Genomic DNA, 18,925 nt, shown 5'->3' with positions numbered 1-18,925 from the left:
TATGCTTAAAGTCATTTCCCAGTGGAGGTTGTGGTATTCTTCCTGAAGCAACAAAAAAAACTTGGATCCTCTTGCCAATGTCACTTGAGACCACTATGCCATTTTATCGCCATTGTTGCAGACTGTACATAAAGGTTTTAGACAGTATCTCTGTCACACCCCCACCGAGGAGCATGACGGGCACCAACCCGTAGATCGGATACCACCTGGCGTAACATATACCATAATTATCATAAAATATAACTCGAGGGACACCTGCACACAGAAAAGGCCCAAATACAGAAATATGCAATAACTCAACATTACTACTATATATAAACGCAAATCTTGGATTTTTAGTCGTCCTCACAGGGGTAAGACAGTAATTTTGTTGGATTTTTGACGCAATGAAGTGGCTACACATGGCTGCTGAAGTTGTCTTTTCTAGACATATGGCAGTGGTCCCAATAACCAATTTGTTTGTCCTCTTTCTTCTTTCACGGTGAAATCTTAAAAAAGTATACCACCTCCAAGCAAAGAAGTGGATCTCAATAGCCTTTCTTTTATTTATTTTTTCAAAAAAAACCCAATGCCTAAAAAAAAAGAGGCTTGAAACCCATTATAAAAATCACATACGTAACTTCTCATTTAATTTTAATGGTGTTACCTTAATTTACTATAATTTTTTTAATTTAATACATCGATAGCCTTTTAAAGTTGTTGCTAAATTTCATTTAAACATTTGAACTACAACTTTTTTTTTTTGACTAGCACCGGGTGTCCGAGTCTCTTTGAGCCCCGACTAATCCCGGGGGTGCACAGGCCCTCGGCAAGGAGTTTCCCGCAAGTGCACCACGGTTAATTCAGGGTTTCCCCAGTCCGATGGCCCCCAGAAATTGTTTGCACCCAGCGGGTTTCGAACTTATTTGAACTACAACTTATTCCAACTGAACATCTAAATATGTGATAACGTCAAATTTTGAAAAATACTTTTGTGCGCGTTTTCAAATGTCAATATGTCTCCTCCTTTAATTATACACATTAGCCTGAACAAATCATAACATTGTGTTTAATAAAGGAGATATCATATTTTATGTAGTTAATTACCTAACAGATGCTAGCACTCGCAAAAGTTTTTAAAAAATTTGAATCAAAAGAGTTTAATAGGGTCACTTTATAAGGTGATGTGCTCAATTGGAACAGGTTATAATTCAGATGTCTACATGAAGTTTACTGACAAATATAATGAACTATTGATATATTGAGTCGGGGGTGACGTTTACGGCCATTTTGTGCAAGTGATCTTGCCAATTTGGCTAATGGGTACATGTACACCAATCATTTAATATTCACTTCGTCTCAATTTATGTATAACACTGTTTGACTATGGATAAAGTTTAGAAGAAATTAAGACTTTTTAAATTTTGATGTCTAAAATATTTGTATGACTACAAATTATTTTATTAAGGGCAAGGGAAAATTTTATAATCAGTTATTTTTATAGAAAAAATTAAATTTAAATTTGGGCCCGGGCTAGAGCCACTAGTATATATATATATATATATATATATATATATATATATATATATATATATATATATATATATATATATATAGGTGAGCCGACAAGGCCGCTGCAACATCATGGGTGTCATAAAGCCGGCAACGCTATCAAGAGAATATCAAAACTAAAACAGGGCCGACGAGGCAAGACATAACATCTATATACCCCACTGTGTCTATGAGCCTGTAAGAGTACATATACATGACATACTGGACGGGACCTGGACCCGTCATATCCAAAAGATACATATGCATAACATGTGAACATAGCATGTACCAAAATAAGCAAGTCCGGACGAATGGCACTTGCCGACGTCGCTGAGCTGTCAATCCTACTGAAGAGGTCCTCCGCTCTGTCTGTCAGGATCTGCAGCACGAAATGCAGCATCCTGTAGGATGAGACGTTAGTACAGATAAAAGTACTGAGTATGTAAGGCAGGAATCAATAACATAAGTAAGACAGAAATATAAAGAGGATAGAAGTAACCTGAGCCATCTGAGAACGTACAATATGCAATGCATGAGTTTAAAAATCATATGCAAGTGTGTGTGTATATATATATATATATAGTACATCATCATCATCATCATCCCCTGTCCGGGGCATCCCGCATCTGGGGTATCATCATAACCTGCCCACTGTAGTGGTGTGCACATCTACGTGCCTGCCTGGCCGACTATAGCATCACGCAGTATAGTAAAATAGTGAAATGCATATATATATATATATAATGCATGAGGAGTCAATGAACTGACATTGGGCCTTTCGGAGTGACATAAGGTCGGTAACCTCCGAATGAATTATGGAATTCGTATCGAATCCTAGGAATAACTTAATGATGATAAACATGATAATATTTCAAGAATCAATCAAATAATTAAGGCATTAAAATTTGAAATACAAAACATAGGAGTGGAGTGAATTGTTATGGAACGCTCATGTTCATATTCTAGTTGGATTCGTGCCAAAGAAAGAGGGAAACGAACACCGTACATACCTTAGTTGTCAAGCCGTTACTTGAAAGAATCCTTTATTCCGATGCTCGTCCTTCACCCGAACCTATATTGAAAGATATATCCTTAATCATATTCCATCATGCTCATACATCAACTTAGATAAATTGTATATTGAAGGATAATTCGGGTTACGAGAATTCGAGCAGCATTTCCCCGATATCATCTACTTCCTCCAAATTCCAAAACAACTCCCAGACATCACTAACAACATCAACAATAACATAATCAAGTTACGACATGACAAACATATACAAATCCGTCCAAAACTTCCTTCGAAAATCAATCCATAAGCCAACAACATCAACATATCAAACTACGACCTTTATACTATGCTTTCCTTCACTTTAAACCATTAAAATCCTCCAAAAAACAACTCAATTCAACATATACAACAATCACATATAATCAACATTCTGGTATTTCATACAAGACTTGTTTCACCTTTCGTCCAATTCGACGTATTACATAATAATCTAGCGAATATAACTTCCGATTAACTCAATTCCATAGTTATAGAGGAAGGATCTTACCTTATTAACTTCCAATTGATCCTTGATGGCTTCAAACCCAAGATCCCGCCATGTTTCACCTTACTTCGCAATAATCACGACAATACGATGTTGTCACGAGCTTCTCGAGCCTAGATTACATAACCTCCTTATGATTTCTTGGTTTTAATAATATGGAATGTTAGGAGAGTGATCCCTGAAATTTCTAGACTTTTTTGGGTGTAAGAGTGAGGTAAACATTAGTAGGAATTGGTATTTATAGGGTAGAAGGTTGGTTTCCACCGACTCAATAATTGCCCTTCGCGTTCGCGAGGTCTTGTCTCGCGTTCGCGAAGATTCTTCTGATAGCCTATCTTGGAACGTCCATAACTTTCTACTCCGATGTCGTATCGACAAACGGTTTGTTGCATCGGAAACTGGACTCAATGAACTTCAATTTACATAGGTTATGCATTTCATAACTCCTCATATTCTAAGAGATACACCTCCAATTTGGACCAAAAATTCTGTCCAGAGTTCTGCCAAGTTTTCCCAAAATTTTAACAAACTTAATTTCTCCATTTCACTTGATCCCGAAACATTTAGACACTTGCTTTGCACTTGTTAGAAGTGTTCCTTAACCTTATAAGTGTTCCATGGCCTCTCCGAGCTACAACATAGGGCTACAACAACCAGCACAACAATGGCCCCCACACGACCAATGACAATAACTAACAACATATGCATACCTGAAGGCTATGATGTCTTACCTCCGGAAATGAAAACAAATGCGGATACATGAATCTCATATCTCTGTATAACACCCTTGCCAATATACTCTATACAATAAGGAGGCCCTCGTCAATATTTAGCTCATTGAACAGCATACATTGCTCTTTTACCTTTCCTAACCAATCATATCCCTTTTTAAACTTTACGCATCATCCTCCATATAATCGATACTCTTTTCTTTTCGTAATTCCTATTTCACCTTTTTCTGCTCGTAAATCATTGGCATATTTACACTCAAGGATCATATTTAAACATTTACATATGCTTTCCATGTCTTATCTTGAGGGAAAAATTACAACTCCCATCTAATAATATCAATGTCTCATGAATAGAATAAGAATTACATTTGGTCTTGGCATACACGTGTAAGTTGACTTTATTGAGGGAAATTGAGGGACGTTCGGCAATTAAATACCTTTAGCAGGGAACAAGTGAGGGTATTTGGACTTCATTTCCTCTTTGGCTTCCCATGTCATCTCTTTCTTGCCCTTGCTTTTTCACAGCACCTTTATGAAAGTCATACCTTTAGTTCTAAGTCCGCGGACTTGCCTGTCAAGGATAGAAATTGGCTCTTCTTCGTAAGTTAGCTATCCATGACTTGCATATCTTTTAATGGTACGATCCTTGGAGGATCTCTAATGCGTTTCCTTAACAGAGACATCAAAGACGGGATGAGTTGTTTTTAATTCTGACGGAAGTCCCAGTTCATAAGCTACATGTTCGACTTTTCGAAGGATCTTATAAGGGCCAATGAACCTCGGACTGAGTTCTTCCTTCTTACCGAATCTCTTAACACCCTTCATAGACAATATTTTCATTTTCAAGAATACCCCATCGCCAACTGGAAATTCTAGGTCTCAGCTTCGTACTTCTGAATAGGATTTCTGACGACTTGAGCTGTCTTCAATTGCTCCTGGATCAGCTTTACTTATAATCCTCAAAGGAAGATCTTTTCCTCAAACTTACTCCAACTGACTTGAAACGGACAAATCGCGTGAATAGTGCTACAATGTAATGTCTAGTACAAGGTATAACATCTAATGTCCTCGAATATAGGGGGGTTTCATTAGTAGAAGCCAATTTATTATAATATAATTCACAATACATACGTATGACCAGTTACGTATTGGCTACCCGTAGATATATGTTCCTGAATTCGTGATTTTCTAACTTATTCAAGGTTAGGTTTTGACGAATCATCGCACTTTCGTCTGTCTCAGCTTTTGATTTACCTTTCCAGACTAGACTCTGGATATTAGCCTTATCTTCTTGGAAACAATTGGGTTAGGTATCACCTTTTGTAACGGATTCTCCTTGTCTTTTCAGTATTACCTTATTCATTGCCTTCCCTGGTTAATACTTAATTCTGAGGTAGAAATTCTTATTATAAACCCTTTATTCAGTCTCTTTATCCATACCCAGGCTCCTAGCCGCGACATGCTCTTCCTTCTTTCTGGTGTTTGTCTCCTTATAACTGTCTTCAGGATTCGTTCTTCGAACCTGGTCTATGGTTTCCTGTTACTGCATCCCTTATCTGAGAACTCTATTCAGCATTATTCGACTACTAATAATGTCGCCTTTACTGAACGTTCTTATTTTGTGCTTACACACATTATGCATTATCCGCGAAGTACCTCTTCTTGGACTCAGAACTATAGGTATCAATTACCATTTGCAATTTAGGTACACAGCTTGCCTCAACGATTCGGGTTTGCTTGCTTCCCTTTATTTAAGACTATGTAATCCCCTGACTTGTTCCGACTCGTGCCTCGTGTACACAAGTTTGTGTGATTGTTGCCCTTTTCTTTATGGTGGTTTACTTCACTAGGTTCCTTTCTCGCATCATTCTTTCTATAGAGGGCTAACTTATCATCTCACCACCATTCCTACCAATTGAGTTTAATACCTATGTACTTAGGATCTATGTCGTGAAATCTCCATGTTATTTCAGCTTCCTACATTTCAGCTCATACTTCTTCCAATGATAAAGTTAAGATTTTGTCTTCATATGGCTCATCTGCTGTTTTCGGAATAGTTCGCTCAACTTCCTCTTTTTGTGATCTCACCGCATAGTGTCTGTTGTATTAGCAGTCTTGAAGCCATCCATTACGATGGTTCCCTTGTACCCTTATCTTGATGTCAGCTCAGACTCAACTTACTTTTTGGGATTAGTGTCTTTCTTCCTTTTACCGAAGACGGTCATTTCCTCGCGGCGCTTATCATATTTAAAGGCTCGCTCCACTGGCTATCGTACGGCTCGTTCTAGACCAAGTTCTGCGTATATGATCATGTCTGTGTAAGGTAGATAGGATTCCTAGACCCGCATAGTCTACCTGTTAACTTAATTCATTTCCTACTACGATTCTCCGTCATTGTCACACTTAAGTTCTTCTTTCTGTAGATCCTCTTATTTCCTTACACTTGTTTGTCTTGATTAGCATCCAATTCATCCGTTAGCACCTTATCTCGTAATTGTTCACGAAACTTGCCCAAGATGTTCTCAGTATCCCTAATTCCTCTTATTTCAGTTCCTTTTTACCTTCCAATGATGTCCTGAACTTCTTACTTGATTTGCGTTTAATCAATCGTGATTTCTAATACGTACTCTGAATCTCGTGTCATTCCATCATCACTGTTACCCACTTCAATAAGCCCTTACTCTCTTGTGTGTATCACGCATCATGTCGTAAGTACTAGGCTCTACTTCTGACATCCTCTTGCTCGGGTATGCAGCATAAAGTAAATCTGGGGTCCCTTACTTCGATATCACTAATGGGAGGGGTGGAACAGTAAGTTATATTGTCTTGGATAGGGAAGTCCCGCATCTTATTTGTTTGTTGAATGGTGTCGCGATTTCGTCACTTTTGTTTTGATTCCCCTTTAACATCAAATTCCTAGAACCTTTATCTATTGAATAAATATTGGCACTCTAGGTTCCAAAATATATACATATAAACACAAGCAATTTCAATGGAGGGGTTTCATATACCTGTAAGCATTTTGTCCTGGTCCTGTACATGAGAGCTTCGATCAGATATGCCCTGAAGCGGAATCCTCCTATCTTCATCAATTACTCTCCTTCTCTTACCCTGACTATCCTCTTCCGCTTGTACATATCTCATAACATATATTGGCGATCTCTGATTAACAGAAGCGCGAGGAAGTTGCTTATTTATTATTAAAGTTACAGGGTGATGATCCACTTCTCTCTATTACCGGAATGGAAATCTATTTGAATTCATTGCAGCACCATGAATAATGAGACTTCTGTCTCGCTTTCCTGTCCGACAGGTAGACCCAATAGAATAAATAGAATAAGAGGCTTGACCTAGAGCTCTTCTCTTCCCCCTGAAAAAAATCAACTTAGAGCTCCTCTCCTTACAGTTAAGTGGCTTTCACTCCTTTTACTCTAAACTACTATGTGCCTATTTGGAGCTTGTCACAGTCAAAGTCAAAGGACTCCCAAGACTGAGGACTATCCGGTACCTCCGTAATGCTAACGTCCGTAGCGGCCCTAACATAATCCTGGACCAGAGAGGAAACTAGAGGTGTCAACCCCTACTCTGCTCCCTTCACATCCTGCTCAACAGGCCCAGAATGCGAGACCAAAATCCGTGGTGAGGTCGTGGCCGAAGCCGCTCAAACAGGTGTCTCATATGAACCCTCAGATGGGTCCTCCTCAATAGAAGTCATAATCTCTGAAGGGCCTGACTCAATAATGATCTCTGAGGGGTCGGTCTCAATCGTATAACTTATACTTCTCCTCTTTTCTTCTATTACCCTCTGACCTGCATCGGCAGGTGGCGCTGGTCTAATATTCACCCTCGGAGCTGTCCCCACACTTCTACTAACTGAGGTTTTTCTCATTATCGACGTTACGGCGATTCAACGGGAAATTAGGATTAGGAATGAACTTTCCTACGTTTCGGCTCTATCGCACGATCTAGATTATGAAGAAAGGATACATTCCTAAATGTCCTGTAGCCTCCTGTTTATAAATATGACGCGCCTCATACCCATAAACAAGACTCTACTAGACACGGCTCATAGACATTTCTAGGACTGACTTGCTCTGATACCAAGTTTGTCACACCCCACCGAGGAGCATGACGGGCACCGACCCGTAGGTCGGATACCACCTGACTTAACATAGACCATAATTATCATATAATATAAGTCGAGGGACACCTGCACACAGAAAAGGCCCAAAATACAGAAATATGCAATAACTCAACATATATATATATATATATATATATATATATATATATATATATATATACACACACACACACATATATATACACATATACATAAGCGAGACGACAAGGCCGCTGCAACATCATGAGTGTCATAAAGCCGGCAAGGCTATCAAGAGAATATCAAAACTAAAACAGGGCCGACGACAAGGCCAGACATAAATCTATATACCCTACTGTGTCTATGAGCCTCTAAGAGTGTGTATATATATATATATATATACACACACAAACACACACATAGGCGAGCCGACAAGGCCGCTGCAGCATCATGAGTGTCATAAAGCCGGCAAGGCTATCAAGAGAATATCAAAACTAAAATAGGGCCGACGAGGCCAGACATAACATCTATATACCCACTGTGTCTATGAGCCTCTAAGAGTACATATACATGACTTACTGGATGGGACTTGGACCCGTCATATCCAAAAGATACATATGCATAACACGTGAACATAGCATGTACCAAAATAAGCAAGTCTAGAGGAATGACACTTGCTGACGTCACTGAGCTGTCAATCCTACTGAAGAGGTCCTCCGCTCTGTCTGTCAGGATTTGCAGCACGAAATGCAGCGTCCCGTAGGATGGGACGTCAGTACGAATAAAAGTACTGAGTATGTAAGGCAGGAATCAATAACATAAGTAAGAAAGAAATATAAAGAGGATAGAAGTAACCTGAGCCATCTGAGAACGTTATGCAATGCATGAGTTTAAAAATCATATGCAAGTGTGTGTGTATATATATAGTACATCATCATCATCCCGTGTCCGGGGCATCCCGCATCCGGGGTATCATCATAACCTCCCCACTGCAGTGGTGTGCACATCTACGTGCCTGCCTGGCCGACTATAGCATCACGCAGTATAGTAAAATAGTGCAATGCATATATATATAATGCATGAAGAGTCAATGAACTGACATTGGGCCTTTCGGAGTGACATAAGGTCGGTAACCTCCGAATGAATTATGGAATTCGTATCGAATCCTAGGAATAACTTAATGATGATAAACATGATAATATTTCAAGAATCAATCAAATAATTAAGGCATTAAAATTTGAAATACAAAACATAGGAGTGGAGTGAATTGTTATGGAATGCTCGTGTTCATATTCTAGTTGGATTCGTGCCAAAGAAAGAGGGAAACGAACACCGTACATACCTTAGTTGTCAAGCCGTTACTTGAAAGAATCCTTTATTCCGATGCTCGTCCTTCACCCGAACCTTTATTGAAAGATATATGCTTAATCATATTCCATCATGTTCATACATCAACTTAGATAAGTTGTATACCGAAGGATAATTCGGGTTACGAGAATTCGGGTAGCATTTCCCCTATATCATCTACTTCCTCCAAATTCCAAAACAACTCCCAGACATCACTAACAACATCAACAATAACATAATCAAGTTACGACATGAAAAACATATACAAATCCGTCCAAAACTTCCTTCGAAAATCAGTCCATAAGCCAACAGCATCAACATATTAAACTACGACCTTTATACTATGTTTTCCTTCACTTTAAACCATTAAAATCCTCCAAAAAACAACTCAATTCAACATATACAACAATCACATATAATCAACATTCTGGTATTTCATACAAGCCTTATTTCATCTTTCGTCCAATTCGACGTATTACATAATAATCTAGCGAATATAACTTCCGATTAACTCAATTCCATAGTTATAGAGGAGGGATCTTACCTTATTAACTTCCAATTGATCCTTAATGGCTTCAAACCCAAGATCCCGCCATCTTTCACCTTGCTTCGCAATAATCACGATAATACGATGTTGTCACCAGTTTCCCGAGCCTAGATTACATAACCTCCTTATGATTTCTTGGTTTTAATACTATGGAATGTTAGGAAAGTGATCCCTGGAGTTTCTAGACCTTTGTGGGTGTAAGAGTGCGGTAAAAATGAGTGGCAATTGGTATTTATAGGGTAGAAGGTCGGTTTCCACCAACTCAATAATTTCCCTTCGCTTTCACGAGGCCTTGTCTCGCGTTCGCGAAGAAGATTCTAACAGCCTATCTTGGAACGTCCATAACTTTCTACTCCGATGTCGTATCGACGAACGGTTTGTTGCATTGGAAACTAGACTCAAGGAACTTCAATTTACATAGTTTATGTATTCCATAACTCCTCATATTCTAGGAGATAAACCTCCCTCAAGTTGGACCAAAAGTTCTGTCCGGAATTCTGCCAAGTTTTACCAAAATTTTGGCAAACTTAATTCCTCCATTTCACTTGATCCCGAAACCTTTAGACACTTGCTTAGCACTTATTAGAAGTGTTCCTTAACCTTATAAGAGTTCCATGACCTCTCCGAGCTTGCGTTAGTTTACTTATGACGCGAACGACACGAAAATTTTCGAGATGTAACAATCTCTGTGTTGCCCCTCGTGGCCTGTGGAGGTTGCCAGCTTTCTCACTGGTGGTCCATGTTGTTTCCTCATTGCTCCATTCAAGCAGATACTTGGATGCCTTGAGCAAAGAATGTTTCAAGGACTTGTGGTAAATAGTACTCCCTCTGTCCCAATTTGTTTGACTTCGCTTTTCGAGAGTCAAATTTCTTAATTTTGAGCGTGTGTTTGAACATAGAATCTTTAGATTTTTAGAAACAAAATTCACATATTTAGAAACTACGTAAAAAATACTATAAGTCATCTTAATTAATAATTTAAAATATTTAAAAGACATGAAAAAATTACGGTCAAAGAACAACTCGTTTGACTCTCGAAAAGCGAAAAGTGTCAAACAAATTGGGACGGGGGGAGTAGCTGAAAATCAAAGTTAGTTATGAAAACCAAGGTAGTAAGGGAAGTTGATTGGGGAGTACAACAACTTCATCAATCTATAAATAACTGTGGGTCACGGTTGGAAGAAAACAAGCAAGAATTCAAGTTATCTCATTCCTATTTCTTCTTTACTCCCTCTTTCCTTTCTGATTCCTCTTTTCTGTTGGTACAAGACACCATTACGTTGTGCCGTCTGAATCTCCTTGGATTAGATTTTAGAGCTAATAGAAATACTCTTATTGTTTCTAGTAAATCCTTGAATAAGAAAATTTTCAAGTTTAACTTATGATGCTTATGTTTTCTATTATTTGCAGGCTCGTGATTTTGCAAATGAGCTTCGTGCCAGTACAAAGGCATCAAAAAATCCTATTGTATGGTTTGAAGGTTTGACAGGTTTGAATCAGAGCGTGAATAACGCAGACACTTCTGCAGCCTCTGAGGCATATGCTAAAATGCTTACAATATTTATCCCACTCCTTGTTGATGAGGTTTTCTTCTAGTTTCTTTTTTTCCTCGTATATATGCGTATGAGTGTCTATGTTGCTGTCTCTACCCAAAGTTTATCTTCAATCATTTTTTAATTCCAAATCCCAGAGTTCTTTCTTTGCACACTTCATGTGCTTTGGAGTTCCTACACTGCTTCCACCAGAAGGAATTGCCAATGGCAACAAAGCTGGAGATGATAAGGATGATGCGGATGATGATTTAGGCATCATGGATATAGATGAGACTGACAATAAAACTGGTATATTTTCCTGTTTTCTGCTCTTGCCTTGTCCTGTTTGGAGTTTATCAAGGACCACCATCTTTCTATTTTGCAGGACAAAATCCTGCAGATCTAGAGGCACTAAATGAATCACTACATGAATTGCTTGATGGAATCCAAGTAACATTATTTTCCTGACAATAGCCTTGTTTATTAATAACAGCAGTTTTTGTTAAATGCCGATTATTCTTTCTTGTTTGTTTTTGTTTTGGGTGCAAAGAGGAATTCCTTATTGCATAATTAGTTTGTTTTGTGAGACGCTTAATATACACTTTATCCAACTCTTTGTGTACTCAAACACCAATGTTATTAACAATAAAAGAAAAGAAGGACACAGTAGGTTAAGTTAATAGAGCGAGAAAGACCTCTCAAATTTCAGTTAATAAGTTAATATGGGTGCTGCATACAAAACCACCTCACAGTCTTGGCTGTGTTTAGTTCTTTTATTTTTGCATTCTATGTTATCTACATCTTCACATCACCGTGGCGTTGATAATTTATCTGGTACAGTATAGCTATGTTACTATCATCCCATACTACGACCTTAGTTGTCCTGCAGAATCAGAAAATTATTTTGGTCAACAGGAAACAAGACTATCGATTTTGCTTCATCAAGCAGACCACTTGACAATCTTTTCTTTTCTTGTGTCAAAATGCCTTTGTTACCTGATCTTAGCAGATGGGGTCCTCTGTGCTGCACCACTGCTTCCTTATGTACCGTGGAGAACAAGGCCCTTGAGTAAACCAAGTCCGCTGATCTTTTTGTTGCATTGTCTAACATAATTTATTGTCTATATCATGAGGAATTAGCACTGGCCTTTTTTGCCAAGTTTTATCTATTCTTTTGGTATTCATAGATTTATCTGTTCTTTTCAGTCCCCACTCTCTCATTTTCTCATACATTGTGGTTTGGAATTTATGATTGTCACAATAGCCTGGTTCTTCTTCATTGGACATAATTGTTGATTGGGTTGTCCTTTCACTTAACTAAATACTTTAATATAGTTTTGACGAATCAAAACTATCAAAAATATATCACTGATAGGATTATTTGTGCTTTAGGAAGACGTCTTCGCTGTGGTTGATTGGGCAGGCAAGATTGATCCAATGTGCTGCATATCAATGCATGGAATCACAGAGCGTTATATTCCAGGTCAGAAGGCTGATGCAGCAGGATTTGTGCGCATCTTGCTTGATGACTTGGAATCAAGAATTTCAATGCAGTTCAGCCGTGTGAGCTACTGCATCCCTCATAGTCATCTATGTTTTTGCAGTTCATAAGGGATAACATTTTCTCAGTTTTCTCTTTGCTTTTGCAGTTTGTTGATGAAACATGCCATCAAATTGAAAGAAATGAGCGAAATGTTCGGCAGTTGGGAGTTTTATCATTTATACCGAGGTAAACTGAGTTTCATGTTAGGCTTTTTGTATACTTCCATAATTCTTTGGATTAGATTTACTGTCAACCACAGTTAAATGGCTCAAATTAAGTTTGCATGTAGATAGAGCTGGAAGTGTATAGTTATTGGTAGTAGAGGTAAGTCAAGATTGTGAAATTAGTTAACTTTAGCCGCTAGAGCTTTCTACTTTTATCTCTTCTCTCATTTCGAGTGTAATCTAATTAATGCAACAGGTTTAGACATGCTAGTATACTACAGTATAAGCTCTGGTCCCATATTACTTTATTGGGAGATTAGCGTCACTATGAGTAGTATAGGTTGAAATTTCTTTCATGAGGATATATTTTCTTTTCCTCCTAGTATGGAAAGGTAGAAACAGATTGATTCCTACTGCTCTTTTACATATACTCGCGAATAGTTCCTCCAAATTGAAATTGGAAGTCTGCCCGTCTAGTTTATTACTATAATTTTCTGCTCATTTTTCTTTATCAAATAGGAGTTAGAATATGCCATTTTATATTTGATGTCCCCCAATTGAATAGTGCCTGAAATTGTTTTTTGTACTTATGAAATGTGGCTTTTCTGCCTTATCTCCGTTACCTCTTTGTTACAGCTGATTAGCTTCATCATAGCTTTATGCTGTGAGCTAATTGTAGCTCCAAGCCTCCTAAAATCCTTCAACAACACTTTGAATAACCTTATTTACAACTATAGGCAGTAAGCCTTTCAGTAATTCTATCTTGAAATCAGAATTTGTACTTATTTTGCCTCAGAATGCTCTTACTTATTCATTTTGACTATCGATCATTTCATCGGGTATGCAATTTTTCATCTAGATTCGCCACCCTTGCAACCCGTATGGAGCAGTACATTCAAGGACAATCAAGGGATTTGGTTGATCAGGCATACACAAAGTTTGTGAGTGCTTCCATCTCACACTTGTTTTCTTGATGCGTTAAAATTTACAACGGCCATTAAGCTGTGAAATACTGAAATTAACGGTTGAAAATTTTAGAATGACATGACATAATATATGCTACTGTTTGTCTTGTTTTACCCTCCTTTTTTCCTGATGTGAGTACTGTGGTATGTAATTCAGCATATGAGTTTTACCATTTAAATATCCAACAACAACAACCCAGTGAAATCCCACAACGTGGGGTCTGGGGAGGGTAGAGTGTATGCAGACCTTATTCCTATCAAGGTAGGACGGCTGTTTCCGAAAGACCCTCGGCTCAATAGAAAGCATAAAAAGAGGTCAGATAAGACCAAGAAATGCAAAGCAATATGGAAATGAAAATAATGAAAGCGACTAAGCCATGATCATTTAAATATCCAATAATAGAAAATAAATCAGCTGAAGTGTGAATTCGGAAATACTTGCAGAACTCTTTTTCTTTCTAGGTGCAGTGAGTTCAATTTCTTAGTTTGAGGTGGTCAGTTATATTTGTTCCCTTATGTATGTTGTATTTTGTGGCTCGACTGTTTATTATTTGGCAGGTCACTATAATGTTTGTTACTTTGGACAAAATTGCTCAAACAGACCTGAAATATCAAGATATCATGCTTTTAGAAAACTACGCAGCATTTCAGAATAGGTATTGTTCACCTCTGGGTTCAGAAGTCTATTTACAGTATCCACAAAATCAGATTTTTGTGCTGATTGAAACAGTTATGCAGTCTGTATGACCTGGCTAATATCGTGCCAACGTTAGCAAAATTCTATCACCAAGCAAGTGAATCTTATGAACAAGCTTGCACACGCCACATCAACACGATTATTTACTACGTAAGCTATCCTATTTCACGCTTCATGATTGTGTAATATTTACTTTACTCTGCTTCTGCCGTCCTATTACTTTATTTGTTATCTCTGATAAGATACCTTAGAACCTGTGATTTCTCCCCAGCAATTTGAGCGACTTTTTCAATTTGCTCGAAGAATCGAGGATTTAATGTACACAATTACACCAGAGGAGGTTAGTTCCTTTTTTTTTCTCCTCAGACTATTGATATTTGCAGACTGCCCTTCATTTCAGAGTATCTTAATTTGCCTTGTACGAGGACGTGTCTTGGCAATGCTCTGATAGTAGATAACTGCTAATTTGTGCCAGTACATGATTTCGTTCAAAATCAAGGAGATTTGTGTAGTCTTAGATCTTTATTTGATTAATTTCACATCGTGTTGAACATCTCCGTACAGCAACTGAAAGAAAATATGATCAAAATAAAATGCTGGATTCAAAATATTATTTTGTTTGGACATTTGAACCTTTGTGATGAGTATCTTGTGAGAAATGATGCAAGCGCATTCGTATTCAGTTTAAGATTCCATGTCTTCTTTTTTGGTCTTTTACTCTCTTTTCCTTTTTGGTGGCTAGACGGGTTAAACCTTGTAGTCCAATAGTTTTTAATTTAATTGTGATCATATAATTATCTCTTAATGAACTTTGAAGCTGGAAGTAACTGGTATCTCAGAACAATCTTGTTTGTTTGAATTTGATATAAAACGACTGATGTCCGGCTATTATCTCTATTACGTATGCTTAAATAAGAACTGACAAAAAGACAGAAAACAAGGATCTGATAAGAATGAGTGACTGGTCTTAACTGGTAACTCTAGTATTGTCTATCAGTACTTATCATAGGGAAAAAATGGGTATATCTATCATCTGATTGATGTGAAAGTTCAGTTCAAGCATAGAAGGAATAAATGGCGAAGGTACATATGAGTGCCTTAGTGACACTACTGAGGATACCTCAGTATATCTTATAGAAGATGATCTGATGCCAAATGTTCCAGTTTGACTTCTGCTGCAGCCTATCTTAAGAGTACATACAGGGTCAAAGTTATGACCAGTAAACAACATTTATGATTTTACCATCACTTTAGCCCCATTGTAAGAACCAAGAGGCTCGATGTGCTTCCTTTTTATTCCTTAGTTGCACACCGAACTTTTAGCTTAAACCCAACCGACTTAGCCTTTTAGGGCACATCTGGTTGCCGGTATTAAGGCAAATAATCCAGGTTTAAAAATCAGCATTGATTTATATGAAGTTTGGTTGCCATTTTAGTTCCGTATAACTAATACCAATTTAATTTAATACATGAATCTTTCTATTATTTTATTCCACACCAGTGTGGTAAAATAATACACTGGTAACAATACTGGGATTAAGTAATCAAAATGACAATTTACCACAAAAAAAAAAAAAAAAAAAAAAAAAAAAAAAAAAAAAAAAAAAAAAAAAAGACAAAATTTTCCTCCTTCAAAACCCTTTACAGTGTCCATCAAAGTCATCATCGTCACCTTCTACATATGCAAGTGTAAGTACTACCTATTCATGCAAAAAATGAGAGCACACAATCCAACAGTCAATCTAAAAATCATCTCACCATCTTCTTCTCTAACATAAGACTTCAAATTTCCAAGAAGTTCCGCTGTTATTTTAAAAATCAGCATTAAAACAGAGCCCCACAAAATTGCTTTAGAAGTTTGGGAACCATACGTGCTCCACCAGTTCCCTGTACTTGAAAAGGTTGAAAGCAGCGCAGCCAAAAGCTAGCCCAAAATGTGGAGAAGGATTTGGAAGAAGCCACATAGAGAAGGGATAAGGAGAAGAGAAAGGGTTAATAATATGCAGCTGGAAGCTGCACCTAGAAGAATGTAGTTGCATAAAAGGAAGGATTTGCAACTCCCATGAAGGGATTGAGTAATATCTGAGTAACTCGTGAAACCCATTTCTATTATGATGATGAAGATGAGTAATGCCTACCAAAATATGGAATATTTGGGCCAGTGTCGATTGTCACTCATGGTGCAATGCACGAATCCGCGACTTTTGTAGCACGAACAAAAAAAGTTGAACCAAACTAATAAAAAAAAAAAACACATATATAGGTTTCACGCACTAATTTAGTGCGTGAAAGGACCAAACTACAAAAAATAAAGTTTGGCCTTTCACGCACGAAATTCGTGCGTGAAAGAGGCCAACAAAAGCCGACTCTGACCGGAAATATGACCATCCAGAGCCGCAAAACCGGTGAGCCTAGTCAACTCATCCCGGTAAGGCGGCAGCACAGGAGGCTCCTCAATATACAATGGGCGTCCATCAACCTGTAGCCCATAAATGACCTCCACATCCTGAAGGGTAATGGTAGCCTCACCGGTGCGGAGATGAAATGTGTGTGTCTCCAGTCGCCACCTCTCAATCAATGCCGTCACTAGCGACCTATCGTGTTGTACCCGACCAACTTCGACGCACCGGTAGATACCGCCCCGACGTAGTATATCCAGGACACGAGGATGTGGGGGCGAGCAGCTAAGATTTTCCATGCTGAGTCCCCTAACCGGGTACGGACCTGAGCCTCAGGCTGCAGGTCGGATGTCCATATATGTTGCGACCTATGCTCGGGCTGAAGATACAGTAACTCTCGGTCGAAGGGCCCCAGATCAAGAGGGTGGTGATCCATCTATTTTACGCATTTTAAATCAATCATTAACAAGTAGTATTAGTTATGTAATCTTTTATCGAAAATTTTATTAAGGATTGTGGTGACCCATCTGTTTTACGTATTTTAAATCAATCATTAACAAGTAATATTAGTTATGTAATCTTTTATCGAAAATTATATTAAGGGTTTTCAATCCTAAGCTACGGGTTATGAATCCTAAACTAAGGGTTTTCAATCCTAAAATATAAAGATTAAAAATTAATAAGTCAAATGATTAACAATTAGTTAGCAAACAATTAGTATAAATAATTAATAAATAAACAATTAACTAACTAATCAAATAATTAACAAGTTATTATCATATATTTAATAAATAAACAGTTAAGTAACTAATCAAAAAAAATAATAAATTATTATCGTATATTAACAAACAAACAATTAATTAGATAATGAAACAATTAAGAAATTATTAACAAATAAACAATTGGCTTAACAAAAACTAAATAAATAATTAGTTAGTCTAACAATTGAAATAGCTAGTCTAACAATTAATAAATACTTAAGTCGCTAATCGAACAATTAACAAATACTAAATAATTAACTAATTAACAATAGATAAACAATTTTTTTTTAAAAAAGGGCGGTCCCAACAGTGCATCCGGACTGCCAAAAACGCACAAAAAAAAAATGCGCAAAATGGGCAATCCACCACAGTTGCACAATGACCATGCTTAGGGTAATAATATATTTAGCAATGTAATAAAATATTCGTAGTGAAATACCTAGATTGAAGGTTTTTTTGAGTTTTCAAAATGACCTCTGCGCCCCTCTATTCCAAAATCTAACCTTAAAAACTTGTTCCTACACTTCAATATACCAAGAATATGGGGGGGGGGGGGGGGGGGGGGGGGGGGTTGGGGACCACTGAGATGGAGGTTTAATGGCAGGTTCACTAGTGGGGTTGGAATGGTTCGGGTCTCTGGTGGGGAAGGAGGGGTCGAGTTTTGTTGGCCTCTTTCTGAAAGGCCAAACTTTATTTTTTGTAGTTTGGTCCTTTCACCCACTAATAGCCTGTTTGGCCAAGCTTCTAAAATTAGCTTATTTTAAAAAGTACTTTTTTAAAAAGTGCTTTTCAAAAAAACACTTTTAGCGAAAAACAGTTTGTGTTTGGCCAATTAATTAAAAAAACACTTTTGAGCAGTCATTAGTGTTTGACCAAGCTTTTAAAAATTGTTTCTATTTGTATTTTTCTCAAAAGTATTTTTCAAAAAAGTGCTTTTGGGCAAAAACTGTTTTTTTAGCTTCTGAAAAACTGCTTCTGCTACTCCCCAAAAGTACTTATTTTCTCCAAAAAACTTGGCCAAACACCTCACTTTTTTTTTCAAATAAGTACT

At 37.6% G+C, this 18,925-nt stretch overlaps 1 protein-coding gene across 4 annotated transcripts in view; it reads left to right on the top strand.

Moving 5' to 3' along the window:
* The window catches only part of LOC132618188 (exocyst complex component SEC3A-like), a 47,086-nt gene that overhangs the window by 13,357 nt on the left and 14,804 nt on the right, over positions 1-18,925 (top strand). For all 4 annotated transcript variants that reach the window (XR_009574018.1, XM_060333252.1, XM_060333254.1 and 1 more), the window contains exons 14-22: positions 11,224-11,397; positions 11,504-11,654; positions 11,731-11,795; positions 12,738-12,908; positions 12,995-13,074; positions 13,912-13,993; positions 14,576-14,673; positions 14,756-14,864; positions 14,986-15,054. Coding sequence is in view for 3 of the 4 variants with exons in the window: in XM_060333252.1 (XP_060189235.1) it covers positions 11,224-11,397; positions 11,504-11,654; positions 11,731-11,795; positions 12,738-12,908; positions 12,995-13,074; positions 13,912-13,993; positions 14,576-14,673; positions 14,756-14,864; positions 14,986-15,054 (999 nt within the window). In the remaining variant the exon portion in view is untranslated. The remainder of the gene's footprint in view (positions 1-11,223; positions 11,398-11,503; positions 11,655-11,730; positions 11,796-12,737; positions 12,909-12,994; positions 13,075-13,911; positions 13,994-14,575; positions 14,674-14,755; positions 14,865-14,985; positions 15,055-18,925) is intronic.

The sequence above is a fragment of the Lycium barbarum genome, chromosome 11, assembly GCF_019175385.1.
Source record: "Lycium barbarum isolate Lr01 chromosome 11, ASM1917538v2, whole genome shotgun sequence".
Taxonomy (NCBI): domain Eukaryota; kingdom Viridiplantae; phylum Streptophyta; class Magnoliopsida; order Solanales; family Solanaceae; genus Lycium; species Lycium barbarum.
Note: the sequence above shows the minus strand (reverse complement) of the source record. Positions and strands in the feature narration are given on the sequence as shown.